Below are 27,808 nucleotides of genomic sequence, written 5' to 3'. Positions count from 1 at the left end.
AACTTTTGTCAGTTCACAAAATGCAACATGCTAAGTCTATGATTATAAATATATATATTTCTATTTCTACTGATTTTTCCTTTTAATCTTATTCGTTTCCTCCTATTCATGTCATGTCTAAATTCCTATTTCTCTGCAGTTTTCTTCATTAATTTCTATTAATTATAAGATCGATAGAAATAAACAAGTACCACGGTCATAATTAACCAGGTAACTTCTCTTCACTCATCCAGTTAAACTCATTTCTCTACACTGATCCAGTTAAACCTAAGAAACACACATCCATGAAAACACTCCATCTGTCTTACCTGCGAATTAATGATGCGTACGGTGGTTTTATTCCCAACATCTTTCTCATAACCACGTGTAGGAGCAGAGTTAAATCTCAAAACTGCATCATGAGAATCTAAGGACACATAAGTGACAAGCTTACTTTTGTTCTCTGTAGAATCACATAATCTAGGAAAAAATGTTAAAGCAAATCTTTCAATACCTGAAGCTAATTATACACCACCAATAAAGTTAAGATATCCCCACATGATTTTCAGAGAATTTACTCTTCACTGAGAATGAGATCTTGGCTAGAGGAAACATCAATATGGATATATATATATAGATAGATAGATACAAAATCTGTTCAATTATGGGTGACATTGTATTATCTAAGTGATATTGAGATACTTGCTACCTTTTCAACATTCTTTACAAGTGACATGCTTGATGCAGCCATTCTCCCAAAGCTTCCAAGACATCTTGAGACTCTACTGGAGCAGATAAAGACACTAGAAGGCAAGGGCTGCTTTTTGGTGCTGGTGTATGCTTAAAAAGAAAGCCAGCCCTTAAGCAGAGATTCTGCATGTAATGTTGAAGAAAGAAAGAAAGTCAGCCCTGACTTTGACGCAGCCTTACGTACTGCTGCCGATGGCAAGAAGACCTGTGTGAGAGCAACCTTGGAGCACTCTGTGTTAGCAGCAATAGCCTGCCAGACCGCCGTAGCCCCTGAGGATGGGCGAGATGGAGAGACCACCAATGCCACCAGCTGCCAGCGCTCTTATGTTCTATAACCACGCACCATGCTTCACCAAACTTGAACTATGAATGCAACATAAATCTACATCTCACTTCATTCAACTTGACAGCCCGACTTGCCCAAGTTCTCTGAATGCTGCGCTGGGAGGTCCTGGATGAAAACAAGGTACCCCTATCCTGGAGCCTGGCAAGGAGGTGACGAGTGGGAGGCACAGGAAAGTGGGTTCACCTGATTTAGCATTGGGACTAGGGGATATGTTCCCTTTACAGAAGGCAGCCTATAAACATACATGCGTCTTGAAATTCCTAGAAACCAGCCTGAAGCCAGAGTCAATGAGCAAGAAAGCAATTTTCTAAGGGCCATCTTTAGCTTTAAATATCTCATGCAGATTCCAAGCTCGGCCTGGAGCAAGGACAGTGCCTGTCTGTGAGGGAGAGGCGAAAAGAGGTATGTCTGTCATGCCCAAGGGGAGCTGCATTTATAGTCCCCGAGCCCGCACAAGTGCCTGAGGCAGCTGCCTTCTTCCCTGAGTCCCTGCTATCTGCTCCTTTGGAGTCTTCTTCTTGCTCCCCAAATAGCAGAAACTCACCATGCGTACCCCACTAAAACAATGTTTAAAAAGTCGGCCGGGCGCGGTGGCTCACGCTTGTAATCCCAGCACTTTGGGAGGCCGAGGCGGGCGGATCACGAGGTCAGGAGATCGAGACCACGGTGAAACCCCGTCTCTACTAAAAATACAAAAAATTAGCCGGGCGTGGTGGCGGGCGCCTGTAGTCCCAGCTACTCGGAGAGGCTGAGGCAGGAGAATGGCGTGAACCCGGGAGGCGGAGCTTGCAGTGAGCCGAGATCGCGCCACTGCACTCCAGCCTGGGCGACAGAGCGAGACTCCGTCTCAAAAAAAAAAAAAAGTTGCCTTCACTGACAAACCCTAAACTTAAAAAAATTCAAATTCCAGCTTTAGCACCAAAATTAATTCACTTTTGGAATACGTGAATGCATAAAGTGTAGGTGGCTATGTTATCAAAACCCTGCAATGTTCTTTTAGGGGAAATTTTGCAGGAGTTGGCAAACTATGACCTTCTGGCCAAATGTGGCCTGCCACTTGGTTTAGTAAATCAAGTTCCACCGTAACTCATTGTACATGCTGTCTATGACTGCAGAGTTGAGTTGTTGAGACACAGACAGAGATACGGTTCACAAAACCAAAAATATTTACTACCAGGCTCTGTAAAAAACTTGCCAATCTCTAGATTCAAGGGGATCTATTCTTTGTGTAAATGATGCCAAAATACATGAATGCCTCCAAGTTAAAACCAGTTCTTTAATTCACAATTTAAGGATTTGTTCATACTTTATTGAGGTAATGGATTTCTTATTTATTTTTATTGAATAATGTTTTGTCAAAAAATTCAAATAATATTTGAGGTAGAAAAACTAGATTATCCAAAACAGTAGACTCTTGAAATTTATTGATAATCCAAACACTTTTTAGGCATATGGAATATATCTACTGATATTTACCATACTAGAAAGTAAAACAGGGAATTTTAAAATGTCTATTAATTTATTTTAAAATAGCTTTTTTTCAATTTAAAAAACCCCTATATTTTCAAAAACCAAAAGAATACTGAGAAGACTGGAACCGTTTTAAATGTTTGCAAGTATCTTTAAGGTCTGGTTTTTTAGAAAGTTGGTTTCTCATATCTGCTTTTGAATTCAACTTGTTGCAATATGTTGTTTTATTTGAAGTATATGAAGGCTCAGACACATTGTTGAATTGAGAGAGCTATTTAAAGAGTCCTTCCAAAGAACTGTGAATATTCTTCTCTGATACCTAACAAAACTCTACAAGGGCTAGTTTCTTAGGGTTGGTTATAATTTGGAATCTGAAACCTATCAATGAACTTTTTGTCCTCTGTTACATTAAAACTTGTGGTCTATTTTTCTCTTAAAATGGATCTTTCACTCATCCATAATTGTATAATATTGTACAATGAAACTATCAGCTAGGCATAGTTATATATAAGTGATATATATATATATATACACACATTATTCAGATCTTCCAAATAGTGATGCATTTTGTTATAAAGAGTTGAAACACTGGCTGAGCATGGTGGCTCATGCCTGTAATCCCAGCACTTTGGGAGGCCCAGGTGGGCAGATCGTCTGAGGTTGGGAGTTCGAGACCAGCCTGACCACCATGGAGAAACCCCGTCTCTACTAAAAATACAAAAAAAAAAAAAAAAAAATTAGCCGGGTGTGGTGGTGCATGCCTGTAATCCCAGCTACTCGGGAGGCTGAGGTAGTAGAATTGCTTGAACCCGGGGGCAGAGGTTGCGGTGAGCCAAGATTGCACCATTGCACTACAACCTGAGCAACAAGAGCAAAACTCCATCACAAAAAAAAAAAAAAAAAAAAAAAGAATTGAAACACCACATTGATTAGTATCACCATGGAGTTCACCAGTTTTTAAAGTCTGGAAAACTTCCAAGTTCATGGTTCAAAGCTTGAATTTTATCATTGGCAACAAATACTATCAGTTATTTTCCTAAAAGTGACAGGCTCGCTTGATTCCTTTTTCAGAATATATCTGCCAAATATCCAAGTCTGAATAATTAACATTTCTTTTCAAGTTAAAATTGTATTTCATGAAAAAAGTGGCTAGTTTGGCTCACAATGCAATTACCCAAGGGCTTTTCCTTTGTGAAGTGGCACACATAAGTGCTTTTCTCTTATTTCCCCATGTGTCTCACTGAATCTGAAAAACACCTGTATTCAAAAGTTGAGCTTTGGGTTCTGCTGCCCTAACTTGTGCTAAGAAGCCCCAGTCTCATGCATCATTGTGTTTGTACCACCAGTGCAAACGTCAACAACTGAAAGGAAAAGAACTCTGAGTACACTTACCACAATAGTTTTTTCTAATGGACCCCCGAAAGGGCCTTGGAAAGTCTAAGGGTAAGCTTATATCTCACTGTTCCAACTGCCAAGCTAGGGCAACCCTCTGGTTGCAGACAGTGAGAGGAGACTCCAGACAGCGAGATGACTGCAGGTGCTGGGAGGGAGTCAGCCCCAAGCCAGAGAGGAAGTGTGATGCCAGCACTCCTCAATCCCAGTTCTCTCCAAACCACGCTGCCCGCCCCTCAGACACAGCCTAGCCAAGGGCCTCAAGCGGTGGGTGCATTTCTATTATTTGACTAATAAATCTGAATTAATTGCATCACCCTTGAAAATATCCCGGCATTTAAATGCCCATTGTCTTATTGTGGAGCTGTGCTCTAAACCATCCAAGGACTTCACGAGGCACAGGGCACAGAAAGATAATGCAGTGTAATTCCTCTGGAGGTGGTATTAGTCTGCAGAGTTAAAAGGCCACCTGCGTGGAGAGGGCAGGGAGGCAGGGTCATGTAGGCTTGTGGCTAGGCCCAGTGCAAGCCCTCTCTGAACAGCCTCTATGAGCAATGTGGGGTTGGGATGGAAAGGGAGGGTGCGCTGAGACTGTCTGTCACACAGACATGTTTTGTAAACGTACACCTGGCTGTGCATGCCTTGATAATGCACTGTGAGAATAAAAGCTGTCCATTCATATTTAGAAAAAAAGGAATAGGTCAGACAGCAAATACAAGGGGAAGAAAGTCAAGTTTCATTTCTGGAGAAGGCATTTCCAGGCCAGAACCATGCTGCGTTGACCTTGAGAATGGAGCCAGACAAGTGCATCCATGGAAGGAAAATTAAAGCCCTTCAAGGAGCCCTGCCCCAGGCCCCATTCACCACATCATCCCCCTCTCCTATGCTGATGAGAAAATTCAAACAGCAGGAGAGCAAGCCTCCAGTCACTAAAGAATGGCCTGCCTGGGATTGGACAAAGCATCGCCTTGGGAGCTCCATCACCCTGGGAGCCCTGTTTCTCCCCAGGACCTGTAACCCTCACCTCTTGACGTACTTCCCTTGCACCCTCAAGTCCAGGCCCTGGAGTGATCTCTCTACAGTGACTATCTGCAATGGCTGCATATCATGGGAACAGGGGTGAGAGCTAGTGTTTCTGGAGACCCAGACTGGGATTTGAATCCAGGCTCTGCACATGTGACTGGAGGTACCTTCATTTCCTTATCTGTAAAATGGGAACAAAGTTATCTATCACTTAGGGTTGTAAGGTTTACAACAGTTAGCACATAAGAAGCATTTTGGGTTGGGCGCGGTGGCTTACACTTGTAATCCCAGCACTTTGGGAGGCTGAGGCGAGCAGATCACTTGAGGTCAGAAGTTCAAGACCAGCCTGGCCAACATGGTGAAACTCCGTCTCTACTAAAAACACAAAAATTAGCCGGGTCTGGTGGTGCGTGCCTGTAATCCCAGCTACTTGGGAGGCTGACGCAGGAGAATTGCTTGAGCCTGGGAAGTGGAGGTTGCAGTGAGCCAAGATTGTGCCACTACACTCCAGCCTGGGCAACAGCGGGAGACTCCGTCTCAAAAAAAAAAAACAAACAAAAAACCAAACAAACAAGAAAAAAACAAGAGCATTTTGAACGAGGCCTTGTCTGTACTATAAGTGGTACCTATGATTTCAATTAAGTGAAGTCTAATTTTCATAGAGTGGCTTGCAAGGGCATCCAGGAAGATGATCTGCCTTCCAAGCCTGCTTCTCTCTTCTGTCCCTAAGAGCCCATGTACTCCCTGTAGTTCTCACCACCAGCACAACATGCTGTTTCTGACTTCCATATGATGCTGGGCCTTCAGCTTGGTCTCCTCTCCCTGGAGCAGTCTTTACCAATCTCTTCTCTCTACCAGCCCTCAGGGGAGTTAGGAATCCATTGTCATTTCTGCCTTGTCAGCCTACATATCTCTCTGTCCTTCTCCAACCCACAACACTGGAATTGTCTGTTTACCACCAAAGTGTGCTGGTATGGATAGTTGAGCCTGTGACCTATTCATTTTTGTGTCTAGCACAGGATCTGGTGGAGAGTTGGTGATCAATAAATAATACTAATTGGATGAGTATATGGACTTCTTTCTTCTTTCTTGCTTTTTTAAAAGGTAACAAGACATGTCAAATCTCAAGCCCTCTCCACCAGTCTATGCATCCCACCCCCAGTCTCTCCCTCCGTGTCCCATTTCCTATGCACTTGCCAGAATTTGAGTTTCAAGTACACAGATCTTGGTTTCCCACATGAAGGCTATTACTGGTGGTTCAGAGCAGACCTTTCTCCTCTGTAACATGTTTCCACATGAATGCCAGTAGCACTGCATAGAAGCAAATTATTATTGCTTATATGCATGGGTGAAAACAGATCATCTTATGACTCTAGGAAAGAATGATCCAGGTTTCCAAAACAATTAGTTTGTTTTTCAATAACATATTCATAGTGGAAGTGTTTACAACTCCTCTACTTTTCTGACCAAAACCAATTCCATTGTGTGACTCAGTTCCAACAGAAGGGTAGGGGGATGGGGGCTGCACTGCCAGTGGAGCAAACACCAGAGGGAGCAAAAGGGCAGCCAGTAAGCAAACCTGAGACTGACTGGGTCTCCCTTTGACATCAGAGTGGAGAGGGGTCCTCCTGGCAGAGCGTAGGTAGGGCTGATAAGCACTGATCATCTGAGATACTTTCTAGCTCTGCCTTCAATTTTTCATAAGATCGTGATCTTTGGTAAGTCTTTTGATGTTCATTTACCCAATTCACAAGTAGATACTTAGGGGCCAACATGAATTTAGCTACAGCATGCCCCCAGTATTCTAAGCTGCCTGAAGGAATTTGCTGCCAGAGTTTGTTTGTATTCTCCAAGCCATTCATAATTATGTGGGTTTGCTTGCATATATATTCAGGTGAACAGGAAGGAGCGAGGTCAGCACCTGGCATGTACACTGCTGATGCTGAGATACCAACTTATACAAATGAAACTTTTTGTTTATACAAATTGAGCCATGCTATGGTTACAAGTTCTTAAAATAGTAGATACACAAACTGATCCAAAGGACCCTAGACAAAACAATAAAGAGAATTTTAAAGAAATTTCCAGGCATGTTCTTCAGTTGTGATTCTACAGTTCTAATCATAAAGACTCATGCAAGTGCATGCCAAATAAATTAGATTTGGATACTAGAAATTAACAAAGATATAACTGGCATTTCAAGTTTCCCAGAAACACGGACTTCTCAGCGTCTTTCACATTCTCTTCCAAATTCTAAACAGAGTTTACAAGATTCTGGTCAGGGATATTTACGCAGAAATAAAGAACAAGGGACTGCTCACTGACATGCAAGAGCAATTCAGATCTTCACCTCTGATGCAGAGGTGTTTAAAATAAAACCAAACCGGAAGCAAGTTACTGCCTGCTTCAAGCATAATACTTAAATTCCTTCTCCACATTATTAATATTGGCCCTCAGAAATGAGAAAGAACTGTGGTGTTATTTCACCCCGGGGACCTCTAAACCACTGCTTCTTCTTAATAAATTGCAGGCTGCTCTGCTCCGGCTTTGGCTACAAGCTTATGTGACACACGGACTGTGTTATTATGAGTCTGCTGTAATGTCAGCACAGGGACACAGGGACCCCAGACCTTGATTCCAGACTCACTATCTTGTTTTTTTTTTTAACTTTAAGAATATTTCTCATTCAGCCTCATGCCCAAGGACTTCTGCTGAGGTGAGGTCTGGGCTTCTGAGCCTGCCTACAGTGTGGCTTCACCCTATTCCAAGAGAACTACAGAACATGGGCCACTCTTCAAGGACACAGAACAACTAATGGATCCGCTTAAAATGAAGACAACAAAGATTACTTATTTGCAAAGAGGGAGCAACACTCCCTGAATGTCACTTCCAGACCAGTTATGCCCTAACACCGCCTACTGTGAGAGTGTACACGACATGATTGTTTTATAACTGGACTTGAGGCTGATGCTGTATTTGATTCACATTTGTTTTACTGCTCCTAGTACAGAATCAAGCACATATTAGGGGCTAAACACATATTTGTCAAATGAATGAGCCTAAAGGGCTAAGCCACTTGCTGACTGGTGTAGCAATGGAATTAGCCTGGGAACGGCGGGGGAGTTCCAGGAGCAAAGGGATCTGAAACTGCTGAGGGAGAGCCCAGCTATGGCAATACAAGAGCCTGGGTATCTCTGGCAAGACAGGGTGAGAGTCTGGGGCAGGTGGGGAAATGAATGTGATCCAGCAAGGAAGGGGAATTCTGAGGAGGGCCAATGCAGGCCCATCTGGTGCAGAACCTACACCACTCTGCAGGAGGGAAATGTATTTGAACCCTGCCATGCGCCCATCAATCAAAAAAGATTAGAACTGGTATTTTACTTGAAAACTAGGAAGAAATAGTGATGGCTACTGTTGTGTGCCATCTTGGCTAGGCCACAGTCCCCAGTTGGTTGGTCAAACACTAGTCTAGATGTTGTTGGGAAGGTGTTTTTAAGATGTGATTAACAGTTAAATCATTAGACTTTGAGAAAAGCAGACAACTCTCACAATGCAGGTGCACTTCCTCAAGCCAGGTGAATGCCTTAAGAACAAAGACTGAAGTTTCCTAAACAAGAAACAATTCTGCCTCAAGACAGCAACACAGAAACTCTGCCTGAGTTTCCCACCTGCTTGCCTGCACTACCTATTTCAGACTTGCCAGCCTTCACGATCATGAGAGTCAAGTCTTTAAAATAAATCCTTCTGTCTCTGTATAGACACATATCCTCCTGGTGTGAGTCTCTGGAGAACCCTGACTGATACAGGAGCTGGGAAATAGATGTGCTCCAGGGCTCTTGACAGGGATGTGAAGACAGAGCCTGGCAGGGAGGGAGGAAGCCCAGGTGTTGCATGTTATTTACCATCTTGGAGAAGGTCCCTGGTAGGTGCACTGGCAGTGCCCCAAAGGTTGGATTTGCGCCAACAGTTGGGAGGCCAGAACTTATTCTCCCATGGGAAAGATGTTCCCAACAGCAGCTGGGCTCTTCTCGGAGCCCACAGTAACCAACATTATCTTCATGCACCCTGCTCTTTGGAGCTGATGCCCTGATTGGGCAGCTCCTGCGAATATTGCTTCCTCCCCTTGTTCCCTTCCCTTATTCCTACTGCAGGATGGGTTCACCAGGCTTTCAGGAGCCACAGCCTGGAGGCATATCCATGCAGACTGCGGTTTCTATGGGACACGAAGTCTGAACAGTGAGAAGGACGCCGGGGGCAAAGGGCGGCGCTTTCCTTCCACTGCCTACTGGCATCAGCTATGGGGAGGACCCTTCCTGCTCCCTAGCATTCCCCAAATCCCTGCTCTAAGAGTCTCCCGAAAAGCACTTCTGCCGTGACCCCAGACAGACTTATTCTGTGCCAGCAATGGGAAAGCACCTGAAGAATCTCCAGCTAATATTAAGAACACCTGCTGCGGAGACCCCAGCTTGCCCCGTCAGAGATCCAGAGGCGCGCGCGGAAAGAACCGGCCCCCAGGGACACACTGGCTCAAGACGGGGCTACTTGGTCCCCGCGCTGAGACCTACCTATTTCCTCGCCCAAGGAAGAGTTGAGAATTGCGCCTGCAGACATGACGACAGCGCAGCTGCGCAGGCCGAGCGGGTGCAGCTGGCTCAGGGGCACGGCGGGCACCAGGCGCCGCCAGCCCAGCGCAGAGAAGGGCGCCTCGGTGCCGTCCAGCGTCCGCACGCGCGCGCGGCTCCGCAGCTGGCACAGCAGCTGTGCCCTGCTCAGCCCGGCCTCCCGCTTCCCGCGGAAGCGCACCCCGTGCTTATTGGCGGTCAGGTAATCCTTCATCGCCTTCTGCAGGCGCGGGTTCAGCATTTTGGAGGAGACGTTCCCCTTCCAGAGCCGGTACAGGAAGGCCCTGGACATGGAGGAGTACACCCTGTCGCCATCGTCGCCCTCCTCCAACACGTGGCTCCTTCTCTGCCTCCGGTGCCTCTTCTTCACCCGACTCCTCTGGACCTGTGCAGCCGGAAAAGCCCCCTCCCGCGGGCCTGGCTCCCTGGGGGAAGGGAATCCCAATGTCCCCTGAGTGTGGCTGTGCCACCCTGGCTGACCAGCAGCAAAAAAGTAGTCGTCATCCTCCGGGTAGAAAGCACTTTGAGATTTTCTTCCCACCTGGGATGAAAAAAACTCTTTATGTTCAAACCCATCTTGGGACTGGGTCCATTTCTGCGGGTCTCCAGGCCCCGCGTGAAAGGAACCGGCTAGGTGGGCGCGGGGCAGCGCCTGGCGTGCGTCCAGGCCCCCAGGCAGGGAGGGCTCATGCGCGGCGCCCATGATGGCCCGCTGCTTCCCCTGCACCGGCAGGAGCCTCCTGGTCTCCAGGAAGGAGAGGGAGCTGGGCACAGGCTCAGCGGGGTTGCTGTCGGTGAAGTAGATGAAAATCAGCAAAAAGAGGAGCCCCCAAGCGAATATTCCGAAAAGCATTCGTTGTCTCCATTGCTTCAAGTGTGGTTTCATGGCAGGTCTCTGTGGTCAGCACCTTGTGTCTTAAAGCAGATGGGTGGCAGAATGAACCTGAAAAACAGCCAGACAGCACAGTTAGCCAACATGGGGCGTCTGCTCAGATGCTGCCGGGGACATTCTATCTTGAGCAGTGTTTCTGTAGGTGGTGGGGTGGGGTTGTGGAAGGGGCACTAGAAACCAGAATCATCCAGGAGTTTTAGCTAAATCCAGGTGTCATATCTGTCCCCCTTCCCCACCCCCCCACCTCCCACCAACCTCTGCAAAACAAGGGATCTCACCATCTCAGGTGAGTCTTTGGAGAGAGGCGAGGGGATGAGTGCATATTTGCAAAATCCTCCCCATGTGACTCAGGGACACGATTGCCTTCCCACTTTAATTGACAGTAGTGCCCCTGCCCACAAGTTCCCCCTACTTCTGAGATTATAAAATTCCAATTTGATAAAGCAAAGCCAGAGAGGTAAGCATGGTTTGCCCTCTTTTGTCTGCTTATCAGACCACCAAAAGCTCAGAGCTCATAGATTTTACAGCAGCGCTGCTGTGCACTTCTAAGGAGTGACAACCATATCTGATTCTTCCTGTTCTCCCCAGTCTGGAAGGCTGCCTAGAACATACCAGAAGTCCGCCGATGGCACTGAATAAAGCAATGCTTCAGTGACTGTGTCTGTGGCTGAATGTTATTTCAGGGTGCCTGTTGTCTTCAACAATGCCACCAAGACTACCCTCCTACTTCACCCTTACCGTGAACTTTTGGTGAGATAAGAGGGAAGTACATTAAAACTTTAAATAGGAGAAGAGATGAGGAGAGAGCTTGCTGATTGTAGATGAGACTCAGAGAAAGGGTAACAAAAGGGGCAGAGATGAAAAGTAAGATACAATGAAAGAGAATGAACCTCTCCTCTGTACAGCGTTGCAACTAATATGTATTGCTATGTGGGTAGCACAGCACTTGGTACCAAAGGAAACAATAAAACATTAATAAGAAATGCTCCTAACTTCAGGAACTTAAGCAAAGTCCTGGAAAGGGAAAATAACCTAAGGTATGTTTGTGGAATAATAACTAAGCTTGCTGGAACTTCAAGCTGAGCACCAAGCCAAGCACAGGCAGATATTCAATAAATATTGGCTGGGTAAGTGATGTAAGCTTGCATTTGTGTGTGTGTTTTGCAAAGGGCCCTGTGTGTCTGTGGCTATGATGGGTGTTTTGGTGGGGGTGCTGGAAGCAGCAGCAAGACCATTTGGGGAAAACATAATTGGAAAGCTATCCTCTTCCAGCTGCGGAGGGTCTGGAGTGCCTACCTGGATGTCTGGGGCACATGCCGTATAAGAAATAGGGAGAGAGTGAAGTTCTGAGAGCAAAGGAGTTATGCATTGGTTCCATGGGCTTTCAGGAGAGTCCTTGGTGGCACGTAAGGCAGAGAAGAGTGCAGGGAGGCAACACAGACTGCAAGGAAGTCGTTAGTAGAAATGAGATACTCAGAAAGTAGGGTGATTCTGAGGGTAGGGTCTGCCAGGGGAAATGTGTGACCCCCACACTCCTTCCTCAGTACAGGCTGACCAATGCCAAAACACAAAGGCATGTAGGGCATGGCCCAGTTGTGTTTTCACTCAAAAGGATAAGAACTGAAATAAAAATGAATGTTCCTACCTCAGTGTGGTCACCTTGGGAAGTCATACAATGTCGCTGGTGGGAAAGGACATGCTAAACTAAGAAAACTACATTCCTTTTGTGGCTCTATGGCAGGTTAAAGGTGGACACAGATTCTTTGACCCTCTACCCAGAGAGAGGCAGGTTCTGTGTCTCCCCCTATTAAATAAGGACAGGCTCAAGGACTGCTTGGACTAGTAGAATATGGCAGTGGTGATACTATGCCAGTTACCAGGCCCAGGTCTCGCATTTTCCACTTTCTGCCTCTAAGGACATTCACTCTGGGGGGAAGCCAGACACCAGTGAAGACACGTCCCTAAGCTTAGCCCAGCATGCATCGAGGAAGCCCAAGCTAGGAAAGTCCACATGGAATGAGAGATACCCAGCCAGCCCCAAGCTATTCCAATCATCCCAGCCATCCCAGCCCAGGCATCAAATGTGAAGCACAAAGAAGTCATTCTGGATGTCCAGTCTGTTGCACTTTCCGATGACTCCATCTTCAGCCAACTTCTGACTGCAACCCCATGGAAGACCGGATAGGAGAGCCGGTCTAGCCCAGTCAGTCAATGGTGAGTGAGAATGATAGACTGTTGTTCTAAACCACGAAGTTATTTTTTATTTGTTTGGTTTGAGATATGTATAGATGTGTATAAATAGATTTATATACCTATATATGTATTTGTTTTAAATTTTAGATTCAGGAGTACATGTGCAGGTTTGTTACAAGGGCATATTGCATGATGCTGAGTAAACTCCTACATTTTAAGGTGATTTGTTACATCAGAAGATCATTGGAACAGGTTCTAATGGAAATGTTAAATAAGTTCCCAAAATCATCAGTAACATATACAACTATCTTGTACCCATAATCATTAAAAAGAAAAATTAAGCAAAGAGAAGTCCCAAAAATGCTTCCAACAATTGCAACATTTTCAGATAAGACTGTAGCATCCCAGAGGGATTCTACAAAATGCAACATTCGCTTACATGTATAAATTGTGGCTTTTAAACAGTGTTTGCTTTATTTTGTATTCACATGAGAGCAAGGCTATAGATTCTATATACAGTAATACATCAAACCTACATAGACAGAATATACTTTATCCAAGCCAGAACCACGGATGCCAAGAAGCAAATGTAGAATAATACCCGCAGTTAGCTTGCTATATATACAGGTCTGTGGTTAGCACTTGTTCTGGATTATTTTATTTGGTCTTTCCAGCATCGAATTAGATAGGAAATACTGTCATATCCATTTTCTAGATGAGGGAACTGAGTCCCAGAGCAATTAAGTAACTTGCCCAAGACCACAGAGCTAGCAAGCAGCAGATATTACATGCAAATCCATCTGCTTCATCCTATGGCTCACACCTTTCACAGTAAGTTCTGATTCCATCTGGTCATACCAACCAAAGCTATATTTTCTAAATTAACACTCCCCAAACTATCTGTGGTGAAGGGTAATTTTTCCCCCAAATTGTCACTGTGTGATATTTTAATATTTCCATTTCTGAATGTCTTGGCATTGTCCAATTGCTATAAAAGTTTCTGAACGCCTGCTCTCAAGTTCTGTAAACATCTTACCAAGAACTGGTAATGAACAGTTGTGGATGTGCATTAGTCCGGGCCCACACTTTGAGTAGCACCTTCCACATGATCTGTCTAACCTGTCCACCCAGGGACAGTGCTTTGAGCTGTAATGACCAATATAAAGGTCTAGAAGCTGTTTCTAATACTTCAAGACTTCTATAAGAATTGCAAAATTATCCTTAATAACAGTTATTCTGTTGCATCCCACTGGGTGCACTGCAGCATAATTCTGACACTTGCTACTGGGAGTTAGTGCAGACCCCATGTGTTAAGGGCTCAGGCCTCCAGGAGACTGCCCTCGTTTCACATGCCAGCTGTGTGGATTTGCATGTAATATCTGCTGCTTGTTAGCTCTGTGGTTCTGGGCAAGTTACTCACAAGTTACTCAAAGCCACTCACCGTTCAACTACCAATCCCCAGACTCTAGGACACTCTTCAGGTTCAATAATTTGCTAACATTTAACAGAAGTCAGGAAAGTACTATATTTATGGCTATGGTTTTATTGTAAAGGATGCACACAGGGTGAGATCTGGGGGAAATGCACTTCCACGCTCTTTCCCTGTGGAATCTGAGTGTATCGCCCTCTCAGCACATCAGTGTGTTCATGAACCAGAAGTTCCAGTGAACCCCAAAATCTACAGTTGTTATTAGGGTTCCCATTAGATAGGCATGATTGATTAAATCCCTGGCCATGTGAGTGAACTTAATCTCCAGTGCCACTCCTCTCCCTGGATGTTGGGCAGCCCAAAGTTCAAAAAGTTCAAACCCTGCGATTTCTTTTTCTTTTTCTTTTTCTTTTCTTTTTTATTTTTGAGACAGAGTCTTGCCCTGTCGCCCAGGCTGGAGTGTGCAGTGGCACGATCTTGTCTCACGGCAACCTCCGCCAACCGAGTTGAAGTGATTCTCCTGCCTCAGCCTCCTGAAACCCTGCAATTTCATCTGGTTGGTCTTTCTGGTGATCAGAGCCCAAGCTGAAGCTATCTGGGGGCACAAAGTGAGTTCCCTCATTAGCAAAATGAAACAGTCCTATCGCTAAGGAAATTCCAAAAGTTTTAGAAGTTCCATGCTGGGAATACCAAGGCTGCAGCAGCTGATTTAAGACAGTCTTTTTGTTTCTGACTGGTAGTCACCATTTCCTGGTTTCCCTGCACTGAGCAACAGCTCTGGTGGGCAACTAAAAAATGAGAAATGCAGGTTTCTGATTTCAGCATTTGCTCCAGAAAATATTTTTCAAAAACAGAGGCAAAGACGAGATGTGTGCACAGTGGTGGGAAGTGAAACAACAAAAACAAAGCTTTGACCTGTTGGGAGGAGCTCAAAATCTCTGGCCTAGAGAGCTTGGGGCTGAGAGCCAGTGCCCCCCACACCAGATAATCTAATATGACCTTGGTTTGACGAGTCAAGAAGCTGCAGGAACTTGACCTGAGAAGGTGAACTTGAGAAATTTCATGGCAGGATTCAAATTACCAGATGTAAAATTAAATAATTCAAATTTAAAATAATTCAAACTTAAAGCTATTGGAACTCAAAATTATCTTGAGCCTTGGGAGGAATGTGGCCATGCAGCCTGCATCAGACAGCTGCAACTTCTGCCTTTTTGTTCCCGTAAATAATTAGAAAGACCAAGCAGCGCCAGAGATAAGACCCTCTCAGATCATTGCACCTCCTCATGGAATAATAAAGTATTCTTGCTTAAAATGGAACAATCTGTAACCAATCAAACAGCTGTGGCATATATACCTGGTCTTGTACGGAAAATGCTGTGATTCTGCTGGAACTTCTCTGACTCTGCCTATATAATTGAAACTTTAACTTCTCCGTTTTGGAAACACTGAACCCATTAATCTGCAGTTGGTGCTTTCCCAGGTGGCCAGCCTCAAGCTTTGCGCTCAAATAAACTCTGTACTTAATCATATTTCCTGAACCTCATTATTTAAGGTTGACACAAATGTAAACTGAAAATAAATTCCTAAGCCCCTCAACTGACCCAACAGACCCCCTTGTGGCCAGATGGACCCCAGAGAAACCTGAAAAACTGAATTTCCAGTCATGACTGGAAGGGAGGTCAGACAGGCCTCCATATACTCCCTCTCCCTTTGATATTTGGACACAACTGACCAGGATTAATATTAAAATAGACATCATAAGCTGACCAAACTCTTTGTGGCGATAAGATATCAAATTCCAACCTGACTGTGGTATAGCATCACGTGAAAGTTAGAAGACCTTGAAGGAAATCAAAATATTTTACCCCAAAATATGTTTCTTTGACATATTTTGAAATGGCCATGCAAAGCTGCCTTTTGTGGGGGAAATTTGCATTGGTAGAGAATCTCCATTAATGCAGCCTATCTTTCCGCTTCTAGGCCTTTCCTGGACCTAGCAGAGATTAAACATGACTGTAACACCTTTAAGGTCCCAAAAGAGACATGTACCACCTATCCTCTCTGAAGGACACTACCTATGAGGCGTCATCTCTATAACAAGAACCTTGGCTTCCACAACCCCTCTTAACTCAAGCATTTATTTCTATTGACTTCAAGCCTTGAGACCAAGCTTAACTCTTTCAACCAACTGCCAATCAGAAAATCTTTGAATGTACCTATGACTTATAAACCCGCATTTCAAAATATCCCACCACTTTAGGCTGAACCAATGCACACCTTTCATGTATTGATTAATGATTTTATCTACAATTCCTGTCTTCCTAAAGTGTGTAAAACCAACCTGTGACCCAACTGCCTCAGGCACACGTTCTCAGGACTTCCTAAGACTGTTCCCTGGGCCATGGTCACTCACATTGGCTCAGGTTTAAATATTTTACAGGGCTTTTGTGTTTTTCTCTGCATCAACACAGACACAGCCTCCATGATATGAAAACGCCTAGTTTCTACCCAGAAGAAACTACCCTTGTTTGTCATGGGGAGATGACATACGGGAAAGGAAGGGAGAAGAATGAGAGGATGTCAGAGGACACAAATAAGGAGAAGAAGCACATGGCAGGATAGAGGGGGCTGTGTCGGTGCCAGGACCCTGTGGCAGAGTTTGCTCTCTCTGCCTGCTGTGCTGGGAAGTAGAAAGAGGCAGGATTTGTGAAGCTCTCTGAGCATTTTTAAAGGAGTATTACAATGCAAAGAATGAAGACTTTTCATTAGGTGGAGCTTAAGTGGCTCCTAATGCACAGGAATAATAGGAAGGAGTGGATTTGCTGCAGTGCCTCAATTTGTGATTAGGTCTCAACTTTTAATAATCCAAAAGCCTCCACTGCAGCCTCTGGAGCTGCAAACCTTCTGCTGCCAATTAAGGGAACATTCTCCAAAATGATTAAGTCTCAAGGCAACGTCAAATCCTCTGCTAGCAAAATGCTACAGAAATCACGATCTGCATCATGGGTCTCAGTCATCAGCGTATCTGTAACAAATCCAGGTTAGAGAGAGGCAAGGGACGTCATCAGTGTTACAGCCCTGGATCACTGTTTTCCTTGAAATGACCACAAGCCTAATAGGAAGGCTTGGCTAAGCAAGAGAAAACACATCTTTTCCTCTGATATAGTATATCTGAAATATTATAATTATACAGCTTAAAGAAAGTCATCGGTAATACTCACTGACATATCCCATCATTAGCTGGTGTGATATAAATGACGTCGGGGGATATAAGAGGCCCATCAGGCAAATCATCTGTCCCCAGGCACCAATGGGAAAGTGTTCCTTAATCACACCTTCACATGTGCTTTGTCTACGATGGTTTAAGTGACTGGGGCTGTCGAGTTCTTGCCAGTTTTCCCCTGGGAAGAGCACTGGCAAGATTATACTCATACCCGATTGGGTGTGACTTTCTTTTCCTTTCCACTGCAATTCTAACATTATTACCCGGCAATGCAAAGGTTTGAATTCCCAGTGGATGTTCTCTGCCTATTTGGACTACTTTTTTCCATTTCCATTCTTTCTCCCTGTTCTCTGCCCTTTCTGGCCAGGCCTCTAGGGAACTTCTATTTTTAGAGGCAAAATCAAAAGTGCCCCACTGCTGGAAATCACGGTGATTGTTCCACTTGCTTAGGAAGGTCAGTGCCCATATCTTAAACACTAATGCCCAAACAAAGACACGAGTCACATTTCTTAGGGATAGTCAAACTAGCACAAAACAGTGTTTAAATTCTCCTTCCAATTGTTCTGAGAGAAATCACACTTTCCAAAAGGCACAATTTATTATGAGTTGTCAGATGAAACTATGAAATGTAAACACTGCCACAGAGGAACATTACAATGCAGCTTAAGGTTAATGCAGCTAACTTCTTATTTTGTTCAAGGGCAAAGAAAAGTTAATTCTAGGTCTTACCACTTTAACGATGTCCCTCTTAAGCCTTGTGGTTGACAAGCTTTATTGCCCATTTTCTTGACTGGAGAGTGTTTTTCTTTTTTTTTGTTTTCACATTTTGATTGATGTGTCTGCTATTAATTGCCAGCTGGCCAGGTCTTCTGTGGGTCTGAGACACACTCACGTCCTTTTTTGTGTCGAAGAGTTGTCTGGACTAATGTTAAGTCTAAGTATTTATTTTAATGTTGAAATAATAAAGAGGATTTAGCATGTGAGCTGTGGTGAGATACTCGTGTATCTTAATGGTCTTCAGGAGTCATTTTCTTTTGAGAATCATTTTTTCTAAAATTAGCTCCTGTCACACATCCAAGAAAACATCCAGTCTGCAGCAAAGAGGAAGACACCTCCCTCAGCTGGAATTCTTTTATCTCTTAACACCCTTATTGGCACTTTTTACAAATGGGCCCTTCTCTCTTCTTTCTTTGCTTTTGGTAAATGTGAGAAAGTCTCCAGACTGCTAAAGGCAGAACACCAAGGAGGCACTCCCTTATTCATTATCCCTCTAGTTTCTGCCCATTCTTAAGCTAATGTCCAGAAGAACAGAAAGAAAAAGGTCGGCCAGGTCAGCGGAGCCTGGAGCCTGTGGTAGCAGGAGGACATCCCCCTCTCTAAGGAGTATAGTCCTGCGGGATTGCCAAGTCCTTGCCTCCTCAGAAGGGCAGACCCCTGCAGGCAGTGCCCCCTCCTTGTGATGGCGCTGTTTGACACCAGAATGCTTGGAGCAATCCCACCTGCTAGGAGGGGCACTGCTAGGGCTGGCCGACCCAGCAGTGCCCTTGGTTGAGGCATAAGTTTAAAACACTGGTGGCTGGGCTTCCGGTTAATGTGAAATTCAGATGTTTTAGTAACCCACAATGGGGATGCCTGTAAGGCTCCTGAAGGCGGGGACTACATCTTATTCATTCTTGTATTCCCACCAACCAATGTGGGCTGGCCTCTGGAAGGTTCCCAATAAATATTCCTGAAATCGATGAATGTCTGAAATTAAGAAAATAAGTGGGGGAAATATACTGTAATGGCACTGCCTGACCAGGGGCTGTTGGTTGGTTCAGGAGGGGAAGGGTTCCTCATCTACTGTGCTTCTCATCCTGGCAGAGGTGTCTAGGTGGCTCCAGGCAAAATCACGGTTAGGCTATTGTAGGGTTAGGTCTGAGTCATTAACAGCAGTTGTGGCAGGAGTCGGGGCTGGTGGGTGCACCAGCAGCAAAGGTATCCCAGGCTGCCACTGGCCAAATGCCTGTGCTGTGCTGGGCACTGTATCTAGCACCTCACTCACATTGTCTCAATTCCTCATCTCAGTTTACTCTTGACAACAAATTCCTTAGTAAACGCTATTTGTCTCCTTAGGCCTATGAAAGCTCCAAGTGGTTCCCTTCTGGTTTACTGTCCCAAAGCCCCTGTCTTTTTTTCACTAGAACACGAAGCCAGAAAAAATTGCTGGGGTCAACTCAAGCACCAGCCTTAAAATTTTAATAAGATTTATTTTTCCTTTTGGCCACAAAGTACTATGTCTAATTTCACTCCAGCTCCCTACATTTAGCAGAACAAGTGATCCTCTGACATCTGTATCTTTGTTTGCTGGAGTAAATGATGTTTCCAGTTAGGCTTTACAATCCATACTTTCGCATGCCCTGCCTTCGTCAGAGATAGCTTAGTCTTCGGACACCTGCCAAGCGGATTTTGCCTAGGCAGAATGGGCTACCAATTTACTAACATTTCCAAAGAGACTACAGGTGTTAGGCCCATAGTTGCAGAGGTTTTCTACCTCAGTAGAAAGGCAAAACAGTTCTGCCTTTGCTGTTGCATGGTCCCAGGACTGCTGAATAAATGACAAGCAATATGGATTAAAGTAAGCCTGGAAGGCTTCAAAGAAGAGGAGGTCCAGAGCTGGACGTCGAAGGATGCATAGGTATGGAGGAGAATCAGTGATTTCAAGCCAGTGGAATGCCTGGGCCAAGTGTGCCAGGGATGAGAATGTGTATGCTGGACAGACTCATGGTGAGCTGGGGCTGGACAAGGGTGAGTTGCTCTTAGAAGATGATACCATTATCCTTCTGGGTCAGGTCATTCCAGCAGTACAGGGTTTTTGCTCAAGAGACAGGGCAGATGGGAACTAATTTAAAAGGCAAAGACTCACATATGTGAGCCACTCTGGGCAGCTCCCAGTTGAGGAAGGGGGAGGTGGAAATGATTCCAGACATCTATCAGTGATTGTGCAGAGACACAACACAAGCTGCCTACTAGTTAGGGTCTGCTGGCTTCCAGAAACAGCATTCATCTGCTTTGGACTCAATGGCCTGTTTGTTTTACAATAATTAGCATTCAAATATTTATACTTCATACCAGAAATGTGCCAAGGCTCATGACTGGAGCTGTAAATTCGCTTCAGTCCTGATGGCTAATACTAAGAAGATGGAAGATGTATACCTGCCATTGAGACTTGAAAGGTTAGGTGAACTCCTAAAATGTGAAGTGGGCTTTGAGGTAAAAGCACAGGTGGCCAGCAGGTGGCTTTTACAAGGAGGCTTCTGTACCAGCAGAGGCCACATTTCTTTCAGTGGGTGTTACAGAGTGAGACAGATAATGCCACCTATTCTGAGGAGTAAAGGCCATGCACGGTTGACCAGAAAGCCCTGTTGGCAGCTGCATAATTTTGGATAAGCCTTGATTTCGGATAAGCCTCATTTTCGTCAAATGTGAGTTGTCAGATCATCACTGCTTCATGAGATGAATGAATAAAGTAATGTGCTTAGCGCTGTGCTTGGCCCAAAAAGAGAGCACAATAAATATTTTCAGTCCAGGTTTTGAAATTCTGTAAAAGTGGAAAAGGTGGCATAACACGCATGGATTTCGCTGTATATTAGTGTATTGTATTGTACGATATTACCGTATATTATACTAAATAATATCTATTACATACAGTAATTTATATGTTACATTATATGTATTATAATATACTGTATTGGCGCCATGTGTATAAACTTGATGGTTTACCAGGAGGCACCTCTCTTTAACTGACCATAAACTGACATGCCCCGGTTTAGATAAACACGAGTGTCTGACTCAAGCTAATAAGCACAGAATGAGGCCTGCCTAAATAAAGATCTCTCTCTAGTGTCTCAGTCATAAAAAGTAACCCTGTCAGGGGCTGAATATCTGATAAATGTCTTCTAATGGGTTCACTGTGTTAATCAGCTTATTGTAATTTATGCTGCTATAATTCAGCAAATATTTATTAAGTCTATCATAAGGTGGCATATATAGCACATGATACCTTGCCCTTGGAGAAGTGACCTCATTCTTGGGAAGTACTTAAATTCTTGAGTAACAAGCGTGAATGAAAGGATACTATAGATTCAAATTCCAGAATCTCTCTTCAGTCCAGACCAGTGAGGCCTCTCACAAGAACCCAGGGAAGAAAAGGTGCTTAAGGGCACCCATTCAGATGACTGCAAAGGCCCCACATGGCATTTGTTTCTCTCTTTGGAAATGGTGTTTTATGTGGTAAGAGCTACACTTAAAAAGATAAAGCAAAGCTAAATCTCTTAGCTCCATCTCTGTGGGTAAACTTCCTGTGTAACAGTTAAGAGAAAAATAGAGGCTGCAAAACAAACATACAGAACTGGGCCATTTATGTAAAATGTTTAAACACATAATATAAATCACCTAGTAGCTACCTCTGAGGAGGGAGGAAAGGGGTTTGGATGAGTGAGAGAGCGGATGCCTGCTTCATTACTAAAGAATTCCTTCCTTATAAAGAAAAAATTGGAAGTAAATATGGCAAAATATTAATATGTGTTACATCTAGGTACATAAACTCTTATTATATTAGTTTTTCTATTTTACCACATATTTAAAGTATTCAATAATTTTAAACAATAAAAATTTATAAAAATAAAGTTGTAATAAAAGTTGTAAAAAGTTCTAAAATAAGATAAATCATTTATATTTACATCTCTATTTCCAAATCAATCCCCTTAGGTGACAATTCTTGCTGATCTGGTAACACAAAACATACATCTAACATTTTACACTGAACTCCAGATTTAGTTAAAGCTTTCTTCTGGTCTTGACATGACCAGTCAAGACAAGAATTACTGAATGCTATAATGGTTTATGAAAGCTTCACAGAGTGCTGAGCTTCTGGTGGAACAAGGATTACAATCGTGACTTCTACTATCCATGTAAACTTGGGCAGGTTTCTTTACCTCTTTGCACCTTGGCTGCATCTTCTGTAAAATGAAGAGCATCCCAACCTCACGGAGTTGTCATAGAATAACATATTTTAAAAGAGAAAATGCAAATAAAGTATAATTCCCATGAACAATAAATATGTAAAAATCCCAGCTCTGCTGTATGCCTGCAGGCTGAGCTAAGCACTCACGTATTCCATCTTGGCTCCTAACTGTCTGGGATAATGGCATCTCTCCTCCTTCCATGTTGAGGGACAAACCAAGGGTAACAACCCTGGCTTCTCACTCCACCTTTTAATCCTTCCCACAGAAAAGGAGTCCCCAGTCCACTGAGAGACGTGGATCATGGTGTGAGTCTCTGTAGACCCAAACTGTCCCTCAAATGGGTTTGTTCAAGATCTAGACTTGAATGTGGAAGGGAAAAGGGAGGATTGGCTGCCCAAGTTGTTGCTCACCTCCAGGACAAAAGCTTCACCTGGCTTTTTCACTAATACCCTTGAGATTTTACCCTCCTCTGTTTGACATCCATGGCACCAACTATGGTGCTGAGCAGTTACCATTTCAGTTTCTCTCACATCCTATGATTGAGGAGCTATGATCAAGCCCATTTTATGGTTGTGAAAAATGAGTGACAGTGAGGTATTAATTACTTAAAAGCACTGCTTGTTACTGTATGGTGAAGCTAGGACAGGATCTGGTATCTTTGAAGGCAGTCAAAATAAGGACATTTGACAATGACATCTGTTCTCATCACCTCCCAGTGTTGTTGAAAATAACCAAGAAAAAATGCATTGGCAAGAACATTTTGAATTTAGATATTCTACCAATTTGTTCAATTTTCATGACATGAGGAACAGTCAATATTTAGATTTAATAATATGCCACAGGAATCTGGGTCAATTTTTGGTTTCATAAAATAGGTGTAAATGAAAAGACAATCCTGGTATACACAAAAATCACCTTGGCAGATGCAGAGGTGCCAGTGAAAGTCATAGACAGGTAAGCATTTTTCTGGGCATGTGCAGATGGAAGCTGTTTGCTTTGCAAGGCTTTGTAAAGGCTGTGGTAGAGTAGTATCGATAGTACTTAAGTTTTATTTTTGAGGATGGAATTTTAAGACCTTATTCAAAGAAAATGCCAAGGTGCTAATGACCTAACATCTTGCTTTTTTATGATGGGATACATTATCCATAGAAGTGACTGGAAAAGCCAGCCATGAGGTGTTGATTTTAATACAAGACTTGGGCTGAGAGAAACTCATTAATTTTTATATTAAAACACATATACGGCTGGGCACCGTGGCTCATGCCTATAATCCCAGCACTTTGGGAGGCCAAGGTGGGAGGATCACCTAAGGTCAGGAGTTTGAGACCAGCCTGGTCAACATGCTGAAACCCTGTCTCTACTAAAAATACAAAAATTAGCTGGGTGTGGTGGCAGGTGCCTGTAATCCCAGCTACTCAGGAGGCTGAGGCAGGAGAATTGCTTAAATCCAGGAGGCTGAGGTTGCAGTGAGCTGAGATTGTGCCACTGCACTCCAGCCTGGGCAACACAGCAAGACCCCATCTCAAAAACAAAACAAAACAAAACCAAGAAAACCACACACATATACACATGTGTTCTGGAGTCAAATATAAAATCAACTTGAATATTTAATACAAAATATGGCCCTTCAAAGAAATTTCTAACTGTAGGGCTTTCAGCTCTGCCCTCTGATCATCTTGTGCTGAGTGTTCTCTGTCCGTTGAGTGGCCTCTTTGGGCAGGTGTGAGCAGCACGGCCTAAGGAGGTTGCTGGGGTGACACTCAAGAACAAGGCCTCGCCGCTGACAAGAATAACGTACACACAGGTCAGGTGTTTTCTCTCCAGTCTACTTGTCCAGTGTTCACTTTTCAATGCCAGTAAGAAAGATACTACTAGATTATGAGCAATTTCTGAATATTACAAAATAATTTCTGAGGTTTCTACCTCTGAGGACTAGCTTGCTGTCATATCTTCTTATCAATAAACTCCAGTCATGGCCAGGGAGTCACTGTTCCCTTGTGAACAGCAGCATAAAAGCTTTTTTGTATATGTGCGCATGTGTACACATGAGCACAGAACTGATCATGCACTACCCATTCACCTACTTTACTCATTTTACTTTTTTACTCACTTTACTCATGTTTTTTAACCACTTTACTCATTTTGCAGACATTGGAGCACCTGCTCTGTATTGAAGTCTAGGTAAAAATGCTGAGAAAATCAAAAAGAACTCCCGCACTCAGCTGACAGTAATGCGGCAAAGAGAGAAATTATACAAATTCTCCAGGATACTGTGTAGTTTTACTTGACTTTTTTCCATTCCCTTTTACCCTACAAACTTCCTCCATTCATAGTGATAAACACAAGACTCCCCAGCCCTAAAGGATAATTGAGGCAAAGGAATCAGAGGGGAGTTATGTCAATTCTTGGCTTTTAATTTCAAAAGCTGTATTTCAAGGAGTGAAGAAGGAAGGTCAAAAAATGGAAAGCATACTTGCTAAGCCAGTTTTCTTTTGGCCAAGGGAAGATAAAAATTATCTCCGGGCTGATGGAAAACAAGAGTGGGAGTTGAAGTAGATGAGCTAGATACCAGCAAGTGTCTCCAAAGAGGATTCCCATATCCTGCCAACACCAAACCCTCTTGGGCTAGCACCAAGAGGAAGAGGACATTAGAGCCCTAGGTAAGTTTGGAGATTGAATGTAGAAGGGATTGTGATCCACTCTGCACCTCTGAATCTTAGATGTGAGGATCTTGCAGGAATTCCCCACCCCACTGGAAATGGAAGCACTGTGACGAATGTGTGAGCCAGAGTTGTCTGTGCTCAGAATGGCAAGGGACGACAGCCAGATGGGCCCCAAAGAAGGAAAAATCTGCACAACTAAAGAAGAAGGTGTGCAGGCATGGGAGTGGGGGCAGGCAGCAGACGGCAGCACATGTTGTAATGCTTCACAAAGCAGGAGACCAGGCTGGCTGCCAACGCTGCGACAGTACAACATATGTGCAAGTGGATGCTACTAAGGACTAGACAATCTTCCTGATGTCATGAGGCTGTCTATGCCCCCAGGAATTAGAGGGAGAATAAAGAACCTATGTTTACAATGTCAACTTTATTTAATCACCTAAAAGTGTTGGCTGAATTGACAGTAAAATTTCCCTGTTCTCAGTGGAATGGGGTCTCAAAATATAGCCTAAGCTGAACTTAGATAAAGTTGCATTTTTGAATACTTTTGGAAGTGGATGGAAAATACACATCTGCTACCCACATGCACAGTTATAATTGTGCTGTGTTCTCTATATACTGATGTTCCCCATGTTGATATCTATACCCTTGGTTTCTCCCTTGGACTGCAGATCCACATAATCAATAAACTATGTGATATCACCGCTTAAATGTGTTCTGAGAATCTCAATCTTAACGTCCAAACAAATATTTGTTATTCTTTTTTTCCTTCCTTAGTCTTCCTCATCCGGTAAATAGCATGGCCAGTCACTCAGTTGCCCAGGTCTAAAACTCTGATGTTTTTCTTGATTCCTTTTTCCACTTACAACCACATCCAGTCCCAACCACCAGCAAACCCAGATAACCCTACCTCTAAAACACATCTAGACTCTGACAATGCGTTGCCTTCTCCACTGCCCCCATGTGGACCTAGTCACCTCTCACCTGAACTATGAAGAACTTTTGAACTGGTCTCCCTGTTTCTATCCTGTCTTTCTTCTGTAGATGCTCCATGCAGCAGTCGGAGTGACACTTTTCTAATGGAACTTTAATATGGCCAATTCCTGTGCTCAACCCTCCATTATTCTTCCTTATACTTCAAATTAAAAAAAAAAAAAAAGACACCTTTTGCCGTGGCCTACAAGGCTGTGTTCCTGCTTGTCTCTCTGCTCTCTTCTCTTACCCATTGCTCCTTGCTCCCTCCTACCCGACCCCTTGCTGCCCCTGAGTCAGCTCACACAGCTCCTGGGCATTTGCTTGGGCCCTTCCCTCTGCCTGGGACAAGCCTGCTCTAGAACCTGGCTTGGCTTCCTCCTAGTTTTGTTGAAGTCTTAGCTCAAATGCCACCTATTCAGTAAGGGTTTCCCTCCAGCACGTTTGCATCCCTTTCTCTCTACCTCTCTTGGTCATCTTTGGATTTTTGGTACTGATGCCACTGGATATGCTTATTTGTTTACTGCCTTTCTTCTCTAGTGAGCTCTAAGCTCCTGCAGGGAGATCTGTCTTTCTGGCTGACCATGCATCCTCAGAGCCTGGAACAGTGCCTGGCACATGGTAAGTACTCAGTCAGTCCAGGAAGGAGATTGAGGAGGAAATGATTAAGGTGCTGTGGTGAGACAAAAGACTTAGGGCATAATTTCAATTGGGGAGCCTGGGAAGGTCTTTTGGAGGCAGAAAAATTTAAGCAGGGAACAAATGGCTAGTGAGGGGTTAGGTACTTGGGGATGGAGTGCATCTCACATGAAGGAAACAAGAGCTGCAAAGGGTAAGGCAGATGAGAGCTGTACGCCATGCACTGCAACACGGGCAGGTACATGGCTGTATCACAGGTCCTCTTTATAAAGATCAAACCACTTGTTACTGACTCCATAAAGACATTGTGATATGGAAAGAAGCTCCTATGAAAGAGACTAACAACAACTTTTGAAATATAATTTTAATGTTTTTATCACGTCTAATTACATGAATAAGGTGCAATGGGATTCAGCATCCCCATCCCAGATCAGTAAAGGCCTTCCCTCACAAACGGTTTTGGCTAAAACTCAACCATATACAATGGATATGGAAACTTAGAAGTATGTCTGAAAGTTTATTTTGTGTTGCATGGAACTAGAAAAAGAGAAAAGTGAAAACAGTAACATAGATCTATCCTCCCTGTTTTGATTGACTGCACGAAACTTTTGCTGGCTTCAGCAGTTTTATAGTCTAACACACTTAGGAGGCACCCATGCCAAATGCTGGAAACCTGAATCTGCTCTTGAAATGTCAGTGATAAAAATTAAAAGAAGATTAGAAGAATGAGACCCTAATTGTGGCTAAATCATCAGACCATGAACATAAAACTAACCAGGATGACACAGGAAAATAGCACAGCAAAGGAGAAGAAAAACACCATCTAAAAACTGTGTGTCTCTGAGATGACACCAAGAATCACAAAGCCTGAGGAATTCTGCTTTAATATCCATATTAAACAAGTAATCTGTTTATCTTCTCATTTCAGCCCATCCCGGCCCTTTTTCCTTACTGCCCTAACCTCTCTCTGACCTATGGAAATCTCTTTCTCCCAATTTATAAATAAGTCATGGCATATAAACTGCCAACCCACCCCTTGATGAGAATACCCATTTTTATATATAATTGTGTGTGTGTGTGTGGATTAGACATTTATTATATATCCAGGCACTGTGCTAGACGGTGGGGATTAAAAAGACAATACAACATGTTCTTATCTTCCATGATCCTATAATTTAGTGGCAATAACTGGTGAAGTCTTCATTGTGCCTG

The 27,808-nt window shown here is 43.7% G+C and overlaps 1 protein-coding gene across 5 annotated transcripts in view; it reads right to left on the bottom strand.

Moving 5' to 3' along the window:
• ST6GAL2 (ST6 beta-galactoside alpha-2,6-sialyltransferase 2) overlaps positions 1-27,808 on the bottom strand; it is an 82,391-nt gene that overhangs the window by 29,357 nt on the left and 25,226 nt on the right. For 3 of the 5 annotated variants that reach the window (XR_004033322.1, XR_004033325.1, XM_030827644.1), the window contains exons 2-3: positions 9,526-10,525; positions 309-406 (exon numbers count right to left, since the gene is read on the bottom strand). Coding sequence is in view for 1 of the 5 variants with exons in the window: in XM_030827644.1 (XP_030683504.1) it covers positions 309-406; positions 9,526-10,468 (1,041 nt within the window). In the remaining 4 variants the exon portion in view is untranslated. Of the gene's footprint in view, positions 1-308; positions 407-9,525; positions 10,536-10,752; positions 10,828-27,808 lie in introns of those variants that run through there. The other 2 variants (XR_004033324.1, XR_004033323.1) reach the window with 2 other exon arrangements.

The sequence above is a fragment of the Nomascus leucogenys genome, chromosome 14 (genome assembly GCF_006542625.1).
Source record: "Nomascus leucogenys isolate Asia chromosome 14, Asia_NLE_v1, whole genome shotgun sequence".
Classification (NCBI taxonomy): domain Eukaryota; kingdom Metazoa; phylum Chordata; class Mammalia; order Primates; family Hylobatidae; genus Nomascus; species Nomascus leucogenys.
Note: the sequence above shows the minus strand (reverse complement) of the source record. Positions and strands in the feature narration are given on the sequence as shown.